The sequence below is a fragment of the Pipra filicauda genome, unplaced genomic scaffold, assembly GCF_003945595.2.
Source record: "Pipra filicauda isolate LSUMZ 115617 unplaced genomic scaffold, ASM394559v2 scaffold90_size2875636_pilon, whole genome shotgun sequence".
In the NCBI taxonomy this organism is placed as follows: domain Eukaryota; kingdom Metazoa; phylum Chordata; class Aves; order Passeriformes; family Pipridae; genus Pipra; species Pipra filicauda.
This window is the reverse complement of record NW_024105098.1, coordinates 1,972,055-1,996,826: the sequence shown is the minus strand read 5'-3', so window position 1 is coordinate 1,996,826 and position 24,772 is coordinate 1,972,055. Positions and strand designations below refer to the sequence as shown.

Genomic DNA, 24,772 nt, shown 5'->3' with positions numbered 1-24,772 from the left:
GAATTCATAACCCAAAGGGGAGCATGAATTTCTAATCACTCCTCCATTGGGTGACTCCGCAGGCAAGCAAACATCCACGGGAACATGGGGGTAGAGGCACAGGGTGTGCAGTAAAATGGGGATGGGAATGAACCAAGGAGCCTCAGGAGGCTTTCTGAGAAACTACCCCAGCCCTGACAGGGAAAGGGGAGCTCCTGGAGAACTTGGGCAGGAATCATTGGGATGTGAACACAGCACAGAAGGGAGGTAGGACAGACTGGGCTTCCTGAGCCATGAGACACTTGAGATGCTGAAGATGACATTAGTTTGAGAGCAAAATGAAGCAGCACAGATGAAGGGACAGCATGGATGGTTTCCTCCCTCTGCTGCCCAGAATTCACAGTTCACTATCAACGCAAATCATCTGGTCCAGGTCTCCAGGTGCTGGGGCAGAGCTGGTGTAGAAGCAGAATCAGCCATTCAGTAGGTCCACGTGAGCTCCCTTCTACCTCTGTGTACTAACATTTAAAGGATACAATTCCCAGATGTATTTTAGATTCAGTAATGAATTTTCTCTGAAACTGTAATTGCTTTTTACACTCTCAGCTTTTCTAGATCATGCACTTGAATCTGAGTGCTTAACTTCAGGCATCTTGAGAGAACATCTGTGTCTTGGGATTCCTGCTCTTACCAACGCAAAAGTGATTTAATCCTCCCCACTCCTGAACCTAAGTGAGGAATGAGGGAAACACTCTCTTGTTGACTCTGCAGGCAGTTTCAGAAGCTCAAAAAGCCATGTATGACAAGCAGGAGATTTGAATTCCTGGTAGCAGCTACAACATGACTTGCTGTGTTTGGTGGCAGATTGCTCCAGAAATGCCCCAGCTGAGCTGAGAGGGCCCCTGACAAGGCAGAGACTCCCCAGCAGTGAGCAGGGGGTGACAGGGCAAGGGACACCCAGCCACTGCTCCATCCCCTCTGCTCACACTCATCTGCCACACTCAGCCTGGCAGCTGTCCCTCTGGTACTTGAGGAAGATAAACACGTGGGGATGTGCTTAGGAGGGTTTATTATGATGGCACTTCATCAAAAGAATCGTCTAACAAAGTGCCAGCACAGAATATCCTGTAAATTCAGCACAGTTAAACCCTGGGAATACACAGCATTATGTCAGGAACTGCCATACAAGCTCTGTTCCAGCTATTTTGCCTTTCAAAATGCTTTAAAGCTGGCATTCAGTTTGATATTTCATTTAAAATGTTTCTCTTGCATGGAGAAATTGTTCTTACTTTGTGCCTTAATGTATGATTTTTAAGAACTGTGAAAACCAAATATAATTGTGTTAAGGATATAGGGGTAAAAAAAAATACACAATTGTAATTATCCCCAAACAAAGACTATAAAGTCAAGCAATTCTGAGTCAAAGTTATACCTAAAAGAATCTAAGGGGCACACAGGTAAAACACCCAGACATCCTTAATTACCACAGAGTAAAACTGTGGTGGAGGAAATATATTCGAAACTAATATATTAAAAATAAAAAATTTTAATCAAAGTCATATAAACTTCAATTTTTCAATCACTCTCATGAGTTTTACTTGGCATCTTTACAGATTATGGCTGTTTGGCTGTATATGTATTAATTTTCTAATTGTCACCTTTAAGTTTCTTTTAAGGACAACTCTAAACTATGATATAATACTTTAAATTATTTAGAGATGATTACAGCAACCTTCTAATGTTTTTTCTCCCCTAATGCCAGACTGGTACTTTTGAAAAGTGACTTCAATGTCTCCCCAGCTTCTTGTCCCTGAGCCCGGGTTCTACAGCCCCACTGCAGTGTTCTTTGAAAGCAGCTCCAACAAGAAGCAGTAATGAGACACTGTGGAATAACTGCAGGGATCAGAGGGAGAAATGGGCAGTGCAGGGAGGGACAATGTGATCCTCTTGTCAGAATCTCTTTGCATAATCAGAACAGTCACTACTTACAACTTGAGACTCTTCCTGCCTGGTCATACAGAGAAGCCTGAGAACAGGAATCATCCTGTGAGTGCAAAACAGGCACAAACTCAGCTGAATGTATTCACACAGGATTTAATGTAGCCCAAGTAATAGGTCTGAGGTCACACAAACACCACTGCAGAACTCATCTCTTTCTCACTATGGCACTCGAGTCACAAACCACCCTGGGCTTTCTGTTGGAGGGAAGGCACATGAACAGGCAAAAAAAGAAATCATCTTTTCACTTGCCTCTTTTCTTTTCTGAAGCAGCAGCTCCAACCTCTCGTTAGCTCTTTTGCCAATCATTTTGTTCCTCTCAGCTTCATACTGCCTCTGTGTATTATCCTGATGGATGCTCAGGTTTAAGGCAACATTCACAAGAGCAGTCATAAGCTTCATAGCTGCAAAGGCAGAAGACAGAACTTGAGGCTTTACCTGTAATCAGAGCTAAAACCCCCATTTCCTCAGCACATCCACACTCTCAGAAAACACCCACCTCCCCCTGGCACACAGCCATCTGGAAAGCAACCTCACCAATGCAGAAGAGAAGCTGCTCTGACTTATCCTGCTACTGCTCAAAGCTGGGAACCCACAGGTACTTCTTGCCTTAAGTTTCTTGCTACAGGGAATAATTTCTCATTCAAATTGACTGGTACAGAGGAAAACTGAAAACAAGGACCTTAGAAACACTCCTTCCAGAACTGAAATTCTACAAGTAGATTTTCATAAACTTGATCAAGACTGAGCTCCCCGGTATCATGTGGACCTCTGCTCTGCAGGACAGCAGCATAATTACATGTGCAAACACAGCTTGAAGGCAATCTGCAGAATCAAAACAAAGCTCTCAAGCTCGTTAAAACAAGCAAACAAATAAGTAAATGTCGCTGGTATTGTCACTGGTAAGTGCTGGAGATCTCTGGCAGGTCCTGTTCCCAGCACACTGTCAGGTACAGTCTAACTGATGCAGTAACTGAAGTTAGTTTGTGATAACTTTGGCTTTAGCTTCAGCTTTTCCTTGCTACAAGTTTCCAGCTACACAATCCATTCCAAACAATGGGAACTCCTTCTTCCACACAGCAGAGGCCCTGGGTAACATCTCAAACGTGTGGTGCTGTTTCCTGCCTTTTCAATCAAGCCCCTCATACTTTCCAAACATCCCATGCAGGGAGGGACCAACCAATCCAAGGGAGAGTGCACAGACCCCACTCCATAAACTCTTCCCTACGAAACAATCAACCCCAATCCGAGCAAATAGCAAATCAAAATCCCCTGGAATTGCAGATGGCATCAGATGGAAAGGGATACAGTTTAAATAACAGGCAGGTATTTCCAGCAGGTTACCTGTGGCTCAAACAGTGTTCACCTTTGAATGCTCCATTTGTAGAGGAAACTCTAAACCTGGAAGGTTTCACCTGCATAATTCAAGGTTTTATCAGCCCATTGCTGAGTAACATGAAAAGCACGAGGAGGGGATGAGTTTACAAGAGTTCAGTCACTGTGAGCTGAAGGTTTGGGGTTTCAATTTTGAAATCAAACTCCACTCCAGATTTGAGTTGTTTTTTCAGTATCATTGGAAATCTGCCTCTTGCTTCAATTCATAAAGAGAGATGAAATTGTAAACAAATTCTGATTGACTCTCTTGGACACTGGGTATTACACTCAGAAACTGAGCAAAATTGTATGAGGCTGATTGTGGAAAGACTAAATCAGTAACAAATGTTGGCTGTAGCAATATTCAGATTCTGACACCTTTGTAAAGGTGCAAAAAAATGTGTTCCTTGTCACCTGACATGACCAGCTTTAAGCACCAACATCCAAGCCTGGTATTACATTGTAACTGGAGAAAAACAGTTACTTGTAGAGAGCAATTCATCCATCTTACAGCAGACATAGAGGTCTGATGAAATACACTCTAGAAAAGCCTATTCCTATTCCTATGCTGCACCCAGGGCTCTCCTTACATGCAGGCAGCTGCATGAAAGGTGTGGTGTGGCTGGAGCCCTTCACCCTTGGCCCAGTGCTCCCAAACCTAAAACTTCTCCAGAGTGAAGGTCAGACTGTTCTTATTGGTGGACAGAAATTCTCTGATAATAAAATTGTCTTGACACTCCTTAAGAATGAATTTGTACTCCAAAATACAAAATTATTAAGACATTCTATACAACAAAGGAACAACTAATAACAAACTCCAAGACATAAGCACAGCACTTCTGATTCTGAGGATCCACTGGAGGCCCCTGGGTATGACCGGAACCCCTGAGACTCAGTGCCCCACCTACTCCTTTCCAAACTAAAAAGTGTACTTTGAGTACAGCTGTCCCATACGTGGTACCTGGCTTTGCTCAAGCTCTCCACAGTTCTAAGTGCTGGTCAAATCCCAGCCAAGGCAGGAGGAGCTCTCCCGGTGGCTCAGCAGCAGCAGTTCGTGTGCAGCAGCTGCCCCGAGCTGTCACTTACCAGCCAAGGTACTGGTGTGCCTGAAGGCCCTGACCTGGGAGTCGGAGAGCCCTGTGAGCAGGGAGATCACCGTGTCCATCATGTACTCGTCGTAGATGATGCTGTACTGGCACTGCCGGATCAGGACCCCGATGAACTCGCAGAAGTTGGAGCGGAACTTCTTCCACTGGGGCCCGGGCATGGTGAGGGGATAGTCCCCACTGTCCTGCAGGGCAGGGAAAGCAAAACAGGGAGTGTTGAGGGGCTGCCCGTTCCAGTTATTTTAATGCTGTTGTAGCCGTCCCGGGCTGAATTTCTAAGCTCGTGTTCCTTCAAGCCAAGGAAGAATAACAAATAAAACCCACATTATTCTTCAATAAACGGGGAACCTCGGGGGCACAAAACCACTTTTGCAAAGACTTCATTGTAACTGTTTTACACTTGCACTATTGGCTCTGTATAGTCCAAAATATGTATCCAGATTCAATTCTTTTCCTTGTGTCCTGGGTTAGGAAGTGGGGGGAAAGCATGAGAAAGGAATATTTCCAATTATTTCAGGTCAAAACCTAAAGAAAGGCTTGTGTAATTGAAAGCTGTCACTCTCCAGCCCCACTTCAACTCCAGGTTAATATTCTATTTAACTGGCTGCCCCTCCCCACAGACTTTGCTTTGCTCAAGTTTACAGTTGAGATCTTTTCAGAAAGTAAACACTGCTCTGTTTTAGCTTATAAACATAACCTTTTCCTAGAGGTAAAACTTGCCTTCTGACAGAGGAAATGGAAATTTTACTAGAGATTCATCCACTCCATCTTCAAAAAGCTATTACAAGATTGGAGTAGGCATGTGAACACTCAGTTCCTTTAATTCCTCTCCAAGTCTGCCCTGACTGTTCTCACTTCACTGTACAAACTGCATTTCAGCGAGACCAGCCCCACAGAATTAGAACATGCTTTTTGCCCCTTCCCTGAAAAAGCCTGAATACCACCTCCCTGGCCACCTGGTTTGTAAGCCAATTCCAGATTATCCAAACCATCAGGGCAATAATGCTCCAGCCTCAATCTCTCCCCCAAGATAAGAAGTCAGTAGTACCAAAGTTAAATCCATTTGTACATATTCATTCTGTGGTTTTGTGCAGAACAAGCTCCTTGCTCCTCAGGACATGTTGTACTGCCCAGACTGAACCATGTAAAGGTGGTAATGTGGGTGTAGAGGAGCTGCAATCAAATAACCTTGTGCTTAATCTTTACATATTACATTCCTCTGCAGCAAAACCCCTGCCCCTCAAATTTAATCAAATCCCACACATTTGAACCACACCAAAATGATCTGATGGACCTCTGCACATGAACTTTGGTACATAATTACACTTTCTAGAGGTGGGGGTATGCAGAGTTTTGGAGCAGCTCCTCAGAATCTCTAGGGCTGTGTGTAACTACTCACAGATGTGTGGTGTATTTTTACCTGCAATCACAAATCACACAACCCTTTCAAAAGGCTTCTGGAGACTGCCCCGAGAACACCTCACCTGGCTGAAGTGGGAAGAATGAATTTACAGTAAAACCCATTTAGTGGATCTTTTACCAATAAAAACATGACACATTAGTGACACTGATGTGATACTCGATGGTCCAACACTCAGAGAAGTCAAAGCAAACCAAGTCTTTGTTCACCTGCTCAACTCTAACACAAGAATTATAAGGCAATCCACCTGCAAAATGCCTCTGCTCATAAGCCAAGCACCCAAACAGTGTAGCCAATCGATGCCCATGGAATTCCCCGCCTCAAACTGAACTTGTGGCAGCAATGAACAGTTATTTCCATCCTTTAAATCCTGCACAGGCATTGCTCCATTCATGAGGAGGAAAATCAATGCTTCAATCCCTGCCCTAAATGCAGCAACTCGGGCTAGCAGCCAAATGATTCCTGCAGCACTGAGGGAACAACGGAACAGTTGGGATTTCTGGGCTACTGGCAGAGGTGTCACAAGGGAAACGCCAACAGATAATCCTGGAGGACAAAATATTCACCAAGTTGCAGTCTAAGACTAACAACTTGATGCTTTTATACTAAACCCCACAAACTCTCTCACGAATCCACTCAAGTGTTAAGGCAGAAGCTACAGGTGTTAGAACTGTAAAAGCCCTGAGAAGTTTTAAGTAATTGAGAAAGAAAGCTCGTGCACCCTGTAACTCTCTGAGGCATCCTGCTCTTAGGTACATTCATGCCCTGCATAAGGAAGTGGTTGTTTCTCCTTTGAGAAACAACTTTGACAGTTTTTGAAAAGTGTTTTTGAAAAATACTTTCTTCCATCAACTGTGGGACAACCTGCCCTTGGGCAAAATCAAAGTTCTTTGGCCTTTGGACAGTGCACTGGTCCCTTATTTTATATGATGGGACTGGACTACACACCATATCCAATGCTGGTTTTTAAATGACCCAAGTAAAATTTAAACTACACCACTGCATTTTAATAACTCTGCTTGGTGATGTTTTAAAAAGTAAAAGTAATTTAGCATGAATTGATACAACCCTTCGGCTCATCACTGGACACCCAAATTTTATTCTCTGTCCATGCACACAAACTGCCTGAACACCTGAGCACAGCAAAGGAGCACCCCATGGCTGCAGTCAGGTGTTCAGTGAAACATCTTCCACTGAAGGCCATGAACAAGATGGAAATCATGCAGAAGGAAATCCTGAGAAAGAGCAGTGCTTCTATTTATAGTTTTCCTGTTTAACTTTCTGAATCACAGCCTTGGCATTCCATTTAGAATTGATCAGACAGACATTGCTGTCCTACAGAAAACTCCTGTTTCAGCATTTGTTTTCCTCATTAAATAAAAGGAACGCTCAGAATATCCAGCTTTTTATACGTGAAAATCAAAGGAAACACAGTTTGAAAACCTCAAAGCTAAAAAGCATTCACCATTAGGAACATGTTTATTTGGACAGAAGACACACAGCCTGACTTGTAACACACTTGTTTTCAACTAAATGCTTAGATCTTTTGAAAGAGTTCTTCTTTCTGCATCACTGTTCCAAAATGGTACTTCTCATGCCAAGTTCCTATTTGGTTTAAATTGCCATTTCAAACGAACAGACCATTACTTTGCACACAGAAAACAGCCCAGTGGTGCCAATGCTGCGGTCCTGTCTGAGGGTTCTGCCTGTCTCAGGGCCCTGCAGTTCTTTGTTGTGTGGTGGCACTTCCAGGAGGTGAATGTCAGGGCCCAGAATGGCACTGCCAGGGGCAGTGGGATCAGAGCTCCACAGTTCCTCCTGTGCTCCTCTCCCTGAGCTCTCCCTGATCCAGGAGGGACACACACACAGGGGTGTCCCCAAAGCCACACAAAGATCCAGGAGGGTCTCCACGGGTCCAGCCCAGGGCTCACATGGTCCCAGGTGGTTCCTGCACAGTCAGACCTGGCTCTGTGACACCCTGGAGTGAGCCTGCTCCCTGCTTTTGTGTGACACTAGACTTCTGACATTAAAATGCCTAACTCCCAACTTTTCAGTACCAGTATTTCAGATCCAGGGCTTACCCAACCCACGGCACTGACCTGTCAAGGTGAGTGACTATAACCACCTTACAAATTATTGTATTACTTGTTGGTTGTTCATTATAAATAATACCATTTATCTCCTTCCTAAAGTTGGCTTGTTATTCCTCATCCAACAGCAAAATTCTCTGCTTTGCTTGTCAGTGCAATTTCCCATACTGAGGCACTGCTTTCCCACTGTTTTTTTGCTCATTGCATTTTTAATTTAGGATAGGAGTATACAGTAATATATTTCATAATATTTAAAGAACTATTTGTATACTCTACCTCATCAAATTCTTCTGTCATTTTCCTTATGATTTCTGCATTTTGCATGTTCCTAAACATTTCAATTCTTACTGTACCTGTAACGTAGTGAAAGAAAAAGAGAAGTTAACACAACCCATTTTCGGAACGTCAAAGTCTCAATGCTTTCCTGCTGCTAAAGGAACAGCTCAACAATACACACAAGAGTATGGAGTGCAACAATAACAGGAATGCTTTGAACAAGGCTGTCTCTTGAAGAAATGGGTAAAAAGAAACCATTTGTCCTGTAATGTGCTTTCAAACCAGGAGTTAGTGACATTTCCATCTTTTCCTCTTGGCAGCCAAGCCAGTGCAAGGCAGCAGTGACAGCAACGGGGACTCACGTCCTGGCTGCAGGTGCCAAGTGTTTTCACGTGGTGTGCAGAATCAAAAGAAGCTGATGTTCCAGTTCCAGCTGTGCCCTCTGTGTGCCCAGCCCTGGACCCCAGATGCCCTGCTCTCTGTGCACAGACAGGCAGTGATGGCAGTGCCCAGCTGAGCCCCAGCACAGCTCAGGGACAGAGGCAAGTCCTGCCCATCCCAGGGCTCCCAGGCCCAGCAGCAGCACCTGTGGCTGAGTCACTCCTCCCTCTGGATGCTGCATTCCCCCCAGAACCCCAACAGCCAAGCTGATGGGATTAACTCTTCACTGGGAATCCAACCAAGCTTCCAAATTTGAAAATGTAACAACACAATGGCCATAAATGACAATTCTTGTGACACGATCCAAATTCAATCAGTACAAACAAAATATTTTGACCCTTGGAGCTAGAGACTATCTAAATACCCAATGACATCACCCAAGACAACACAGAGACACTTTCTTTGCTGCTGCCTGATCTTCTCTTGGTCACTTCACAATCTTCTTTTGTTAATGCAGGAAATGCAGAAAAATTAAGCAAACTGCAGAGCTACAAAATCCATCCCAACACCATTAACATCACAAAAGAGTAAGTCCCACAGCTTTTGCAGAAAGTTCAATTGGATTAATGATCCACTGCATGGTTTAAAAAATTCAAACCCTAACAGAAGCAGCTTAACAGTGAGCAGTATTATCCCTGTACAAGGGAGAAATAAGGATAGTTTAAACATACTGAATATTACATGAATGTTTTAATTCTGGTATTTTATTCCTTGAAAAAGAAGCATTAGAAACATCCACATTTCAAAACATGCCAGCACAGTCAGAGCCTCTGTATGTTACTGGGAGATCAGTTTACAACACAAATTAAAAAGTGATTTCTTGAATTGGTTTTGCTTCTTCATGAAATAATATTTAACTGTTATCTGTTTCATACCGGGTAACACTGTCAACCTCAGTTCTGACAGCGACAAATTTGTGCTTGGTGTTTCTGTATTATTAATAAACAATTAGTAATGCAATATATCCATATGAAACCAGGAGCCCAAGAGAATACCATCATGTGACCACTGAAGGTGTGTTTTATCAGCTCAGAAATCACCTGTACACGCAGACATATTTTAGTATTTCCCCCACCACCGAGAGTTTTGTTTTGATCAAGTGCAGCAGTTTCCCAGTTTGTCTCAGTACTGATACAGACAGGGGTTCTTGGAAACCCCTCTCAGGTGCAGGAACCCCCTTTCTGTCCCTGCCTGCTGCATCTGCTGCTCTTCTCACTGGCAACACACCCCTCAGTCAGTCAGTGACCTCCTGACCTTTGTTATTTTACTGCTTTGGAGCCCTGATCCCAGTTTTATTCCTATCTGTTTATGACTTTTCTTAATAGCCTGGAACAGCTTCAGTTTCTGTGGGATCATGGCCAGGCTCCTCCCTTTGTGTGCCCAGAACTGACAGAGCACCAGCTCCGTGCTGGGCACTCCAGGGTTTCCCTGATCACCTGCAGGGTTACAGGTGAGGCTGGAGGGATCCTACACCCCCCCAAACAAACAAACACTGGCTCAGTTCTTTGGGAGAGGGATGAAACCACTCCTGATGCCTCCCAGGTGTGCACAGGAGCTCAACTCTGCCAGGGGAGTGCCAGCAAACATTGAAGGAGTGGAGATGAACAGCACTACCCACTCACTGTCAGGTCTCCTTCCTTCCTCCACCTTCTATGGCAAAGTTTACAGGAGGCAGAATGAGAGTTTCTGCTTATCTGGCAGTGGGCACCTGAAGCCTTTTCCTCCCACCACCTTCCCCCCCCAGCCAAAACACAGCCCCACTGGCTTTGCTGGAGCACTCTGTAAATGGGCTGGGAAAGCTCTGCCCACAGCAGGTTTCATGGTGTCATCACCACATTCCCACGCTGCAATGGGCAGCAACATTCAGAGTTCCTGCCATTAGTGAAAAGCAAAACTCTCCCATTTTAAAGTGAATCCTTCAAACAGAACAGATTTTCTATAGAATACAATCAAAGGAGTGGAATACATCCCCACAGTCTCTGCCTTACTCATGCTGCTGCCAGTCTTCTATCCTTTTCTGAGTTTTACCCCTATCATGAAGCTCTCACTCTGTATTTAGTGAATAGGACCTGAACTGTCTTAGTTCACTAGAAGTTGAGAAGCCTATTCTACTTCAGGACTAAGTTCTCAGTTCAGACCTATTCACATACATTGTGTTTTAAGTCTTCTCATTGACATGTAAGTCCATATCCTTAATTACCAAATTCCAGTTTAACTTTCAGCTAAGGCAGGTACCAATTTAATTTGTCAATAATTAATCATACCACCCAACCCAGCCTGTAAAAGTGCAGAGAAAAAAACCCATGCAGAGGACACAACTTTAATTCAAAAAGAGAAGAGAAAGACTAAAAGGGTCTATACAAAACTGGATGAAAAAACCCCTAAACTGTGGACAAAACAAGATATAATATTTCCAGGAGATATAACACACCATGTACTCAGTGACTTCAAAACATGGATTTATAGTGAGAAGAATAACCAGTTATAACAGTGAGCCCTGCAGAAGAGAAGAAACAATAGACCTCCAAGAGCTTTATAGGGTGTGTAAGCCCTGGAGCTTGAGCAACAACCAGCCTTTCATCCTGGGAGTTACAGAGGGGACCCTCTGGATGGGGGTTGTCCCATGAGCACCTTTCCTCCCCCAAACAGGAGTTCCCAACTCCCTGGCCCCAGGGAACAACCCTACACCAAATGCTGCACTCCAGTGTTCTCCTGCAGGAAAGGGAAGGTCAGATGACAGACCAGGCCACTGCACAAGTGGGACTCCAGTCCAGCAGTGCCCAGTTCTTTACACACTGCTAATGACACCCAGTGACTGGGTGGGAAATGGCCTCCTGAGACCTAAATCCCTGCTGGCACTGAGCTCTACCCTCTGCAGCACACTAGCTACACCTCAGAGTCAGGTGGCACCTCTGTGCCTTTACTCATGGAAGCTACACAGCAATTCCATCCCTTCTCTTTGGGACCTCCTGCCCACGCTGAGTAAGCTGCAAGAAAAGCAGTGGGAAAACTGCAGCTCAAGAGTGAAGGCAATGGATACAAAATAAGCCCCCAGCCTTGTGCTAAAGGAGGATTAATAGTGGACCCTTACATTCATGTGACTGGTTAGTATCTCTCCACCACACAAATTGGAAAAGCAGCAGAAAGATTTATAAAGGCATGGAGATGAAGACACCAGAAGATTTGCCCTGGAAAGGATCATATGAAACAGGCAGTGTGCTCTTTTGCATCAGCTCCAAGTTGCTAGTGGGGATCAGAGCACTGGGAATTAATCTGGGCTGCTGGAACTGCCAAGAGAGGGCAAGTTTAATAAAAATCTTGCAAGGATGGATGGTGATTACAGAATTGCTGGATGGGCAGTATTTCTCTCCCTTAGTATCACTCAATTTGCATCTCTTATACCTTTCTCCCCACTTGGAATTTAGATCATAAGAAAGAATCCACTTCTCTAATGCCCATCAGTGCAGTTTTTCATCATCTCAGAAGTGGCAGTGACAAATCTCCACGGGAAAGACAAACAAAGGCTGAAGTCAAAGCACCTGGAGCAGGTTATTTCTCACTGCTCAGCTTGGGCCATGGTCCTCTTCTGTAGCACTTCTGGTCCCAGAACAGAGCTGCTTGAAGCTCCCCACAAATTACTCAGGGCAGCACATAGGTTTGTTCTCTGTGCCTTGCTCATGCTCACACATGAACAGTGCAGAAGCTCTTCCCTCATTGGAATCAACAGGCATTAATCATTAATCCAAATGGAAGCACTAATGGTAAAGTCAAAGCACATCTGCTGAGACTCCCAAATCCCACCAGGGCTCCCGACTTTCTATGGATTTCTGTGCTGGAAAACTGAAAGTCTTTACTGAACCCAGAAGTCAGGAGAGAAGCCAACCTAAGCACTTTGTTGAACTTCAGCACGCACAGGAATAGAAGAGGTTTTTTTGGTGTATTCCCCAAGTCTTCCTGCAGCAGGGACTCCACACTGCCCAAGTCCTGCTGCCAGTGAAGCAACATCCAAAAGCCAGGGAGTTCCTCAGAGACACAGACCCAACTCATCCTCAGAGCAGCTTTCAACAGTGAACTCTTACTGAACAAATCAGTAAGAACCCCAGGGGGAGAATAACTACAGTCCTGTGCAAGTACAACCTTATCAAACAAGATCACAGACAAATGTTAAATAGAATTCTAATGGTTCACCCAAGTCTCCTCTCCCACAACAGAACTGAAACAAGGATCTGTCAGTTCCCAAAATATGTTTGAATGTGTTCTCTGAAATCTGTTTGCAATGTTAAGGCCTCACACACAATTCACCAGGGAAGGTGCCCTCTCCTGCTGCAGCCCAATTCTCTAACTGACCTTCTGCTTATTCATTTACCTACCAGAAGAGAATTTTGTTACCCTTAACTGTTTTGCATATTTGATGCACTGCTCTGATTTTGTCCATCGAGTTTCTGCAATTCCTGAATCTTTACCTTTGATCATTTGATTTTTCACATTCCATGATGGTTTTCAGACTGTTGCACAGCCCATGACTGAAACAAGTAGTTATCTTGCTATAATTCCCATTCCTCCTTTGCCTTAGGTTATTTTACACCTGAGTCTAGAACAGAATTTTTGGAACAGGAAACTCTTATTTTTTTCCTTGGTTGTGTTTCCCACACAGAACTTATATATATTTTTAGTACAGTCTCTTCCTCTTTTGAAGATCATTATCATTATTTTGCTCTTCATTTAGCTCTCACAGAACTAGGAATATTATTATTCTAATGCCTGGGCTCATTTAAATTGCCATCCCAATGATGACAATTACCTCTGGAGGAGAGTGTTTTCCGTCTTGAGTTTTTCTCCTTCTGTATCAAAACCTTGTCACCACCAGTTATAAGAATTCACTGGAAACCCTTAACTTGCTCTACTCCTTGATGACACCTCCCTGGTTTAATTCCCTTCATCTCCCAGCCCCCTGCACCTCCTGCACCTCAATACACCGAGGGAGAGCAGCAGTGCAGCCTCTGTCTCTGCCCTTCCTGCCTTGCTGGCTCACAGTCCCTCGTACAGACCACAGGACCTGTGCCCAGCAGGAGTTCTGGCTTCCCTCCCTGCTGGCACCACCCAGACACGTTCAAGAAGGCTATTCTGGATTTCAGAACAAAGGGAAATGTTACACAGGACAAGGATTTAGTGGCAAGCTCCTTTTCCAGAATTTTCAGATCCTGATTTTGCTAAAAATCCTTCCCAGCAATCTTCTGGAATTAAAGACTAGGAAAAACTCTACAGAGAACTCCATTAGGGTCACCATGTTTATGGCCACATGTCATTAAAGATGAGAAAATCTGAAAGGAAATGTTGACTCTGGAATGAGGAAACTTTGGTTGTTGGAGTCCTCCCACCATCCTGAAGGGCCCTTTGGTGCTCTGTGCTCTCACTGCCTGACTGCCACCTCCAGTCCCCACCCTGGGCTCATCCCATGGCCACAGTGACACCTTCATACCACATACACTGTCAGTGACTGAGGCACAAACAGGCACACTCCCAGGGAACACTCCTAAAGCACTTGGAATTCTACCTCCTCCATTACACAAGGCTCAGAAATCCATTATTTGCAATGGTTCACGTAACTTATCCATAAGGAAGGAAACGCTTCTTCCTTACTGTCATTCAGAAAATCAGCTGAACTGTTTCTGCTGGCCTTTCACACCAAATTCGGGCTAAAGGGAAACATCTCGCCCAGTGTGGACACCTCAATTTACAAAAAACTTTAGTTTTAGGGATGAGGCCCAGCCAGGGTTTATGAAAAGCAGGTTCTACTCTCCTCCTGTGACAGGGTGACCTGCTCAGTGGATGAGGGACAGGCTGTGGATGTGCCTACCTGGATTCCAGTGGAGCATTTCCCACAGTGTTCTCCTGGAGCCACTGGCTGCTCAGGGCTTGGCTGGGGGCACTGGTCCCTGGGGAAGCACTGGCTGCTGGCTGGGCCCAGGGCAGGGAGGGGAACGGGGTTCCAGCCAGGGAGACCCACACGTGGGTAACTGGGATTGCTGTGCTGGACACGACTGCTGGGCCTGCTCAAGGCTGATGGCATTTCTGGCAAGTTGTGCTTCACAAACCCCCTGCAGCCCCAGGAGGCATCAATAACCAGGTAAAAGTCATACAGTTAGGAACACATGGACATTTTCAAAATTCTATAATGATCTCCTTCATATTTTCTTAGAGGAGTTAATATGTAGTAAGCATAGGCAAGAAAGTTTTCATATTAAAAGACAGGAAAACAAAGATAGCAAAAATGGTCAGTTTTCAGAACAGAATGAACCTATCAGTAGATCTTTCTATGTAAAAGTGCTGATAAAATAGGTTACATAGCAGATATAAATGCTTTGAAAGACAGGATAATAATGGAGCAGACAGTTTGCTGGTGACAGAATTCTTTAGAATAGCCAGAATGACAGCTGAGAGCCAACACTGCTGAAGGATTTCAGAGCCATAAAACCCATAAATTGGCAAATAAAGCTCTTCAGGAAGAAAGCATGCTGATTCCACAGACTGCTAGCAGAAAAAGAAGTAGGCTACATAATTTAGTGCATCAGAAATGGTACACTCCATGTGCTCAAGTCTTAGAAGTTTAATAAAGGAAACTTCCTTGCTCTGGGTGTAAGGCAGGTGATGCTGTTTTGCTATGGCTCTACAGCATGTGCCTTTGGGAAGTGTGAACTGCTTTGCACCCCCACGTTCATGTCACTGAGTACCAAGAAGCCAAATAATTAATAATCAAAGACACTAAACTTGCAATCTAGTATTTGTACTAAATTATTTCCCAAAATAGATCTTCTCAGGCTTTGCTGGTTTGAAGCAGCAATTCTCACATGGTAGCCATCCTTTTTGTCAGACCTGAACAACAGTAAATGATGTGAACATGAGTGAAAAGCTCAGGAGCCTTTGCTGCCCCAAAGGCAGCAGTTTGTTCCTGGGAATGTCTTTTGCACCTGGAAGCATCCAGAACCTCCATCATCCCGCAGGCACACCCTGCCCTGTCCTGCCTCAGTCAGTTCAGTGTGCTGAATGAGAAGGCTGTGAGCAGCGAGGACACTCAGGCTTGAGGAGAGAGGCAAAGCACACACCCAAGACATGCTCCTCGGAAACTTTCCCCTGTTCCCCCAGCGCTGGGGCCAAGATCCCTTTCTGGGAGCCACTGACGGCTGCAGCTTCCTGCCCATGAGCTGTCAGGGGATGTCTGGGAACGTTCCCTGGGGATGTGATGGAACACAGGGTGACCAGGGAGCTCTGTACCCAGCAGTGTGCACGGGGTGTCGGGAGTGGTGCAAGCACAAAGCATCATGAGATGAGCGTGGCCTGTGGCGGCAGCTCAGGGTGTGCTGGGCTGCAGGGCCAAGCCACACTGGGACTGCTGGATTTAAAGCTGCTGGTGGATCTGTCAGCTCTTAATCCTGTGTACCTTGCATGTCCAACACAACCTGCAGCTTAACTGCACACCCTTCAGAAGGGACATCATTCTGTCCCTAAAGCTGCTGCCTGATCCTTTTATTGGATAAGCCGAGATCTTTTTTGCAACACAATTAATAACTATTCCCCTATTTGCCATTCTTTACCCCACTGCTTGGGTTTTTCTCTCTAAATTTGTATATCCTTTTGGAAGTGGGATGGTCCCAATTACATTCAGTGCTCAAGACGAGGTGCAAGGCAAGTTTGAGAGAGATTTTTTCTTTGTTTCTAATACGTACACATATAAACGTGTCCTCTATTTCTAATTCTAACCTTGGCCTCTCAGAGCACTGCCAAGCACAGAGGTTTTATTTTCAGATTATTCCCAATGACAGTTTGCTCCAGGAGCAAACTGTGAGTAACTCCAGCTGGTCAGTGCCTGTGTGGAAGCAGCCTTTGGGTGCCTGCTCTTGGGAGTGACTCAAATCCAGCAATATAAACAGAGAGCTGGAGGTTGAGCTCAAAGTTAAGTGTGAGGTACAACAATGCAAATATCTGCAATAAGTCCATTTAGGTGTATCTACCCTGAGTGCTTCTATCAAAGGCTGTTTTCACCTCTGCACTCCCCCATCAGCTGCCCTGGGAACATGTCCCCACCTCAGCTGCTCTCAGAGACAAGAGGGGCTCAGGGTGGGCCTGAGCTCTGCCCCCTCTCAGGGGGATCCTGTCTGTGTGAATACCTGACCTGAGGGTGCAAAGACAGCAGAGCCAGACACTTCCCAGGGGCACCCAGTGACAGCAGAGGAGCCAGACAAGCCAAACAGGAGCACACTGATGCTGGGTAAGCAGTTCTGCAGCCAAGGGTGCAGTGACAACCCCACTGCCATGGCTGACGAGAGGCCACAGGCACCATCCCTGTGCCCAGCCCCAGGCCTGGGCTGTGGGGAGCTCCCAACATGCCACCAGTCCCTGCTGTGGGAACTGGGGCTTGGCACTAGGTGAATCTGCTTATAACACAACTTCAGGGGTGGGATAATGTAATAACCAGGTGTCTCTGGTCATAACACAACTTCAGGGGTGGGATAATGTAATAACCAGGTGTCTCTGGTCATAACACAACTTCAGGGGTGGGATAATGTAGTAACAAAGGCCTTGAAAATATGCAACCTGTCAGATAAACACATTTCAGCTCAGAGCAAGTGCTTTGTACCACTACTGTACTTTCAACAATATTTCTGAGCAATTACAATAAGCCTCAAAGCAGTTTTTAAAATAGAGTACTTCTCAAAGGAAAAGTAATGGATTTCTGTTGCACCACACTGGAAGAGGCTCCACGTACTACAGATTCTTTATTATGCATTCTTCTGAATAGCTAAACCCCACAACCTTGGTGTCATTAGCACCAAGCTCTGACCAACTGAGCTCCTCTCAGGGGAGGGCAGGATCAGGACCAAAGGGATGTCTGCACTTGCAGCATCTCTCCAGTGCCCAACCTTATCAGCAATGGCAGCACAGACTGCCCACTGAGCTCCAGGCATCCCAGAGCCAATCCTTACCTTTCAGTGTTCACCTCACCCCTCAGAGAGCCCCCAGGCCAAGTGAGACTGGAGATACAGAAACTTCTTTGAAACTTCCTATATCTAAAACATTTGATTTCCTCCATTAAATGAAAGCCACCATCTACCTGCAATGTTTCCAGGATTTTTTCTTAACCTGAAAGAAAAAAATGAGACTTGGGTGCATTTCTGTCTGTAACTATGCTGCTTAATAATGTCTGAATTATCTGTTTAACCAAATCTGACTGATCTTGGATATAAAGTGTCCCAATAAATTTTACCAAAGCAGGTGAGTGAACAGAAGCCAAAGAGGTCACTGGGGCACAGAGTGAACCATGACCTCAATCTCTGTTAATCTCTCTCAGTCCCTGACTGAGCTGGAGACAGACAGGGACACTCACACTGTGAGTGCTGCTGCTTCAGCAAAAGCCTCAGCTGCAGCACAACCACCCTTCCCCAGCACTGTGTCTGGGTAGCTTTTCTAGTTTCCAAAAAGTCACGAGGTTCTTCCAAATCTGTTTAAGTTACATGGCCTTCAGAACTTCATCTCTCATAAAGGTTATCTGACTCTTCACAAATATGTTCAACTGCTTTTGTGTAATTCAGTAAAACTGACCAACACAGATCCACTAGAAACCCCTCTTCATTAGTTCTGCTTCTCATGAAATCACTTATTTAGAGTATATTAAAGACCAAGCATTTACTGCCAATGGTCTGTGAAAAGACAATGTAAAAAATGAGCTGAGCTGGCTCAAGGCAATGCCTTATCGTTCCCTCTCTTCAGTTAAAAGGACATAAGATGAGAGGAGACCTCCTTTGTCACATAATTATTTTTCCTGCTTTGCTAGGGAAAAAAAAAAATCTATTTTCCCTCAGCTGTTATCTCATTCCAATGTCCCTTTCTACTTTTTGACTGTCTGAACACATGCATGGAGCTTTTTTTTTTTTAAGGAAGTACAAAGAATTTGAGAAATCCCATGCAAAAAAAATTACCTGATCTTCAGGCTGAGAAATTCAAGCAGAAACTAAGAAGTGCCAAACTTCAGATGCTCTGTGCAACCTTGCTGCAGTGTCTTTGTGGACCCTGATGAGCCCCCAGGCTCCAGGCCTGGGCACTGTTCTGTGTGGCTTCACCAGCCCCAGAGAACAGCGGGATTTGGGAGGAGTAGGGTTGTCCTGTCTCTGCCACGTGTGCAGGTCCTGCTGCAGCCAGGGAACCAGGGAGGGCAGAGCAGGAAGGGGTGGTCTCCCAGGAGGACTGATCAGGATGCTCCCCACTGCTATTTGCTTGCACTTCTGAGCTCCTGTAAGAGAACCTGAACAATTTCACCTATCTCAAAGCTGGTCCATAGTGGCACATTCTCCATTTTCCAGGCACCTTCCCTGCAGTCCCCTGGATGGGTGCCCAGAAGTGCAGCACACGAAGGACTGGAAGGTCCTGGGGGGTGTAAAACCCTGGAGCTTCAGGAAGGGGACAAGGCTTCACTGAGCCCTTCCTCACTGCACAACAGAAGGGCCAGGGCTCAGGCCCCAGCCCTGCTCTGTCCTCACTGTAAATGTGTATCTGTCACACAGACTAACAGCTTCAAGTTCCCACTCCATGAACTTTAAGAAACCCAGGTGCTCTGAGCTTAGTCATTAACCAGGCTGAGGAGAAGGAGTAGGAAATCAATAACAGCAATGGTTTAAATGTGTCACATGTTATCTGAGAAACCTCCCCACAGGGAGTGGCACAGATACTGTATCTGCTGCTTTTGAGATCAGTGACTGGGCCTGGATTAGCTATTCCAGAGCAAAGACAGGACCTTCACTTACAAGGGATTTATAAAGAGAAGAAACCCTACAGAAAAAAAAAAGGCTGTGAGGAAAACTTCAATATTTTTTAAATTTTTGACTGGAACTTGGCTAGGAGGGAAAAGTGAGAGGAAGCATCAGATCAAAAGTGAACTTAAAACAACACAATGAATATTTGCTCAACATGTTTTGGCATGGGTAAGAGAACAAGAGAGCACATATTAGAGTCAAAATGAGCAAAAGTCTGGATATGCTGCTAAAAATACAATGCAAGAGGGAACTGTCACCTCAGAACTGAGAGAAGATAAACTGCTGGAACACACACAGATCACAGTAAGTGTTGGCAAGACAAATAGAAGTGGAAATGTGGGAAAAGGAGCAGAAAACTGAGAAAGCTCAACATGCAACTTGTTCCTCAAGAGTGTATGTCTAAGATTCACTAAGGAGTGTTTGAGAGCAAAACATAAAACAGATACACCTGTATAAACTTAGTAATACTAGAACCTCAAAACTTTACATAAGTAATAAAGCAGCAAGTCCTGAAAAGAGTGCTGAAAGACAAATAGTAATAAACAGCAGCTGAAATACAAGAGGGAAGGAAGAGTCTGAGCACATTAATTAACACTAAGATAGTGGGCTCAAGGGGGAAAATTAATCAAGTGCTGCTAAGGAAAAAGGAAAGAAGAAAAACACAGAGGAACATTGCAAGGCAGGCTGAATCAGGAAAATGCTTAAATATTTATAATCCTCTCAGATTGTTTTAGATCCTCTACCTTAAAAATTTTAGGATCAGAAACAGTTGAAATTATGTATTTTGCTCAAGTTAAAAATGGCTGTGTAAACACACCATGTATTACCATGCCACTAATACCATCTGTTGTTGATACCCAAATGCAAGAGCCAGAACAAAGTAGCCACCTTCCTCACAGGACAGTTGGGTTGGGAGGGACCTTAAAGCTCCTGTCATTGCACCCCCTGCCACAGGCAGGGGCACCTTCCACCACCAGCTTAACCAGAGCCCCACAACTCCTCTGGTTAGGTCTTACAGCTTAGTGGAAAACTCTTTAAAGTGGGAAAACACAGAGCAATACTTATAAAAGACTTTACCAGAACCTACACCTAATGTACTATTTTGTAAAAAACACTTAGTTTTCTCAATATTTTGTAAAAAACAAGAGTATTTTTTCCCCAGCTTTCAGCACTTTAGGCAAACTTTCCTTTAAGGTTTCCCAGCACTCCCTCTCCCCCACTGTCAGTTTAAGACACCTGGAAGTGCTAATATCAGGGTGTCTTTACTGTAACAGGCTCATATTTTAACCATGTTCAAGTTTAACCACAGTGCTGAATTTTCTGTACAATCCCCATGTTTTGGGTATAACTGCCTTCTCAGCTGTAACTCCCTGTCAACACAAACTGTGTCCAGTAACCCTGCCAGAGGGCAGGGTTAGGTGGGATATTGGGAAGAAACTCTTCCCTGGGAGGGTGGGGAGGCCCTGGCACAGGTTGCCCAGAGAAGCTGTGGCTGCCCCATCCCTGGAAGTGTCCAAGGCCAGGTTGGATGGGGTTTGGAGCAACCTGGGATAGTGGAAGGTGTCCCTGCCCATGGCAGGGGGTGGCACTGGATGAGCTTTGAGGTCCCTTCCAAGCCAAACCATCCTGTGGTTCCATGACATTTAGTACTTTTTTGCTGTTATTACAGGCTGACAGGAGCTAAAAGCAATGCAAGGAGGAGAGAGGACTGCCCATTTTCACACTCCTTGCCATCTCATGTTGTTTCCAGGAGATTAAAGTCTCAGAATACCTGAGGGTTAATGCATTTTTCACCACTGTGTGATGTCTCTCCCTGTTTCCAGGCAGAAGGAGCTGCCAGCTTTGCTCAGCACAGGCAGCAGAGGGGAGCAGTCGTGGGGGTGAGGAGTGCAATGCTCCCCTTTCCCAAGAGCTGCCTGGTGTCTGGTCTGCCTTCTGAGCCCCAGGAAACACGAGCCACTTCATAAGGTCAGTTCTGTGAGTATTACCCTGAAAGCAAGCTGGGGGATATCCATCTGTGCACCTGAAATCTAGATCTACACCTAAGCACTGCACTTCAACTTATCTCACACCTTCACAGCTTGGTGCTAAACCTGGCCCATAGCATCCTTCTTGACTTTATAACCTACCATAACTGGAGCAAAGCCAATGCAAGTAAACTCAACTGTTAATACTGTATACTGAATAAATACAACTAAAAACCAAGGTGTACTAGACTAGTATTCATTACACTAGAATGTACTCTACTAATAGTACTTGACTACACAGTCTGAGATAAACTCACTTACTCTGAACATGTCAAATTTTTCCTTCATTCCCCAACCTCTGATTACTTTTTCTTCCTGAAACGTAATAAACTTGAATTTTATATCCCAATCAAGGAGGAAAAAGAAATAATTATGGCATTACATACATAATATGCAGTGTAGCACAACAGGGAAATCCCTGAGGAAAGGATCAGAGCGATAACGTGATATCCCAAGGTGAGCTGACAATTTCCAGCCACAGTGTCTGGCTCAGGCCCAAGCAGCTCATACCCAGCAGTTGTGACTCTGCTCTGACAACACCCTGCAGCAGCTGAACCAGCACTGCCCATCTCAGCAGTGTTTACACCACAGATCTCAGTGCTGGGACCTCAGAAACTTGGGGCAGAAGAGGCTTCGCACCTGAGAGAGCAGGGAAGGGCACAAGGATCAGCTCAGAAACATATCAATGGAGCTCCACTCTGATCTTAACTGATGCATTTTTAATACAAAGAAATAACTGCAACAAAATGGAATGGAGGGGTGGGAAGAGGGTTATGAGAAGGCTCTACACAATTCCATGTGGGACAGAGGAAGTGCAGATGCAACTGTTTGTTACGTCTCAAAGACGTGCCAAGGAAGTCACCAGTGAACTATCAGAGAGCTCAATCCAGTCATTTTTCCACCCAGCTGAAGTACAATCCTGCTGTTCCAGGCTGCCATGGAAACCAGGGGTAAACCAGTTGAGTCTTAGGTATCAAACAAATCTGAGAGGGAGAACATCCTTCCTTGCTGTTACACAGAATGGTTGGCAAGTGCTTGTCATGGGCCTGGGCTGGAACCTTCCCTGTTTGCCACTCTCCTGGAAGGGCTGCAAGTGGAGCAGAACAAGGACACACAAGGTGTTCCAAAATCTTTACGGCTCAAGAGGGCTCTCCCCCCACAAACAGTAGAAACAGAAGTATCTGTTTGACAGAAGTATACATAACTCCAACTGTAAACATTACAAATTAAACTCTAAGCCATGAATTTAGTTATTAACTGTCAAAATGTATGATATGAGAGAGAATAAGCTGTGTTCTGCACACCACAGCAGTAAGTCACATTTCTGCATCTCTGCATCACCACAAATCTTTGCCATTTTGGGGCCAGCCCCACAAGCCTGGAGTTTACAGAGGGGAAAAAGAAAAAATATTACTTTGTCACAAATCTCGAGAACAAAAAGCAAACTAACTCAGCCTAGTTTTCTGCATCATTATCATTAAGATTTGTAATCAAGTCTTTGTTACCTTTGTAACTCAGATAAAGAACTCATGGCACTTTGAATCTCTTTCCTTAGTTAATCAGGACTTAAAATTCCAGTCTGTTACTGAAATACCCACAAGTGGTACCAGGACCGGCATATGTTTTCTTCTGTACATTAATGGAAAGATTTACATCTTCTGGAAGCAAACACAGTGGTGATTGGTTGAAAAGACTTGTCAACAGCTGCTTGGAAAATTACAGATCCAAGTGCTGCCAACTCACAAACTCCATCTCCTCATCATTCAGAGCACAAGATTCTGTGTCACTGGTCACTTCAGTAATTCAAATTATAAACCAAGAGATGAAATCAAATAGGTTCCTTTCCTCTGAACCCAGACAGTGTGAGCTCTGCTGAGATTCTGTCAGTGCTGCCACCCCAGGATGAGTGGATGATCTCTGGACAGGCATAGCAGTTGAATTCCTTTCTCCTCTCTCTCACAGCAGCTGTGGCAGTGCATGTGACTCTCTCCTTTGAGCTGACTGTGCCCCAGCAGTGTGTGCCCAGCCCAAAGGGCCCTGTGTGCTGGGCTGCAGCCAGAGCAGGGTGGGCAGCAGGGTGAGACCCCACCTGCAGAGCTGCCTCCAGCTCTGGGCTCCAACAGAATCAGGACATGGAGCTGCTGGAGCAAGTCCAGAGGAGGCCATGGAGATGCTCCAAGGGCTGGAGCCCCTCTGCTCTGGAGCCAGGCTGGGAGAGCTGGAAGTGTTCAGCCTGGAGGAGAGAAGGCTCCAGGGAGACCTGAGAGCTCCTTCCAGGGCCTAAAGGGGCTCCAGGAGAGCTGGAGAGGGACTGGAAACAAGGCATGGAGGGACAGGACAAGGGGGAATGGCTTCCCAGTGCCAGAGGGCAGGGTTAGGTGGGATATTGGGAAGGGTTTCTTCCCTGGGAAGGTGGGGAGGCCCTGGCACAGGTTGTCCAGAGAAGCTGTGGCTGCCCCACCCCTGGAAGTGTCCAAGGCCAGGTTGGACGGGGCTTGGAGCAACCTGGGCTAGTGGAAGGTGTCCCTGCCCATGGCAGGGGGTGGCACTGGATGGGCTTTAAGATCCCTTCCAACCCAAACCATCCTGTGATTCTATGAACTGCAAAAATCAGTTTTGTTAAACCACAGTTTTAGAAAAAGCTCCTCTCTGCAGATCAGAAGTAACTTGTCTTCAAGGGCTCTAGAGAAAGAATTTCGGTGATTTCCACCACGTCCCCAGTGAGGAACAAGAAGTGAGAATCTACAGCTGGCTGTCTACTAAAAGCAAAACCTTAAGACACAGAAGACACAAAATTCTTGTTACAAGACCCAGAGTTAAGACTACAAAGGTCACTTGGCACCTTGACTGGCCCAGCAACTGTTGTCATTTCCATTCAGCAGCAGGTTCAGACTCCAGAAGTGACACAGGTGCCAAGGTCAGAGAGGCCAAGTTACAGCTGCAGAGGCTGTCAGGGGAGTCCAGAACTTCTCTGGGTGTCAAAAGAGTCTGAAGGGAGGAAGTACTTTGAGAACTCTGGTTGAGCTCCCTTCAAACAAGAGTCATGTGAGCAATATCCTTGGAATCAAAGGGGCTCCCCACAAACACACTGTCACACACAGCCACTTCCTACAGGAGGAATTCCATGGGAAACATAGAAGCTCTAGGTCAAGATTCTCTACTTCTTTTGGTTCAAAACTTTGGAAAGAAAAAAAAAGGGGACTCTTCCTAAATCCAGCTCTAATTGCAAGAAATTACTTCTGGTTTTATGGAGATC

At 45.2% G+C, this 24,772-nt stretch overlaps 1 protein-coding gene across 3 annotated transcripts in view; it reads right to left on the bottom strand.

Annotated features, from left to right (window-relative positions):
• The window catches only part of STAG1 (stromal antigen 1), a 162,072-nt gene that overhangs the window by 62,076 nt on the left and 75,224 nt on the right, over positions 1 to 24,772 (bottom strand). For all 3 annotated transcript variants that reach the window (XM_027724991.2, XM_027724992.2, XM_039391148.1), the window contains exons 6-8: positions 8,244 to 8,320; positions 4,438 to 4,642; positions 2,230 to 2,381 (exon numbers count right to left, since the gene is read on the bottom strand). In XM_027724991.2, coding sequence (XP_027580792.1) covers positions 2,230 to 2,381; positions 4,438 to 4,642; positions 8,244 to 8,320 — 434 coding nt within the window. The remainder of the gene's footprint in view (positions 1 to 2,229; positions 2,382 to 4,437; positions 4,643 to 8,243; positions 8,321 to 24,772) is intronic.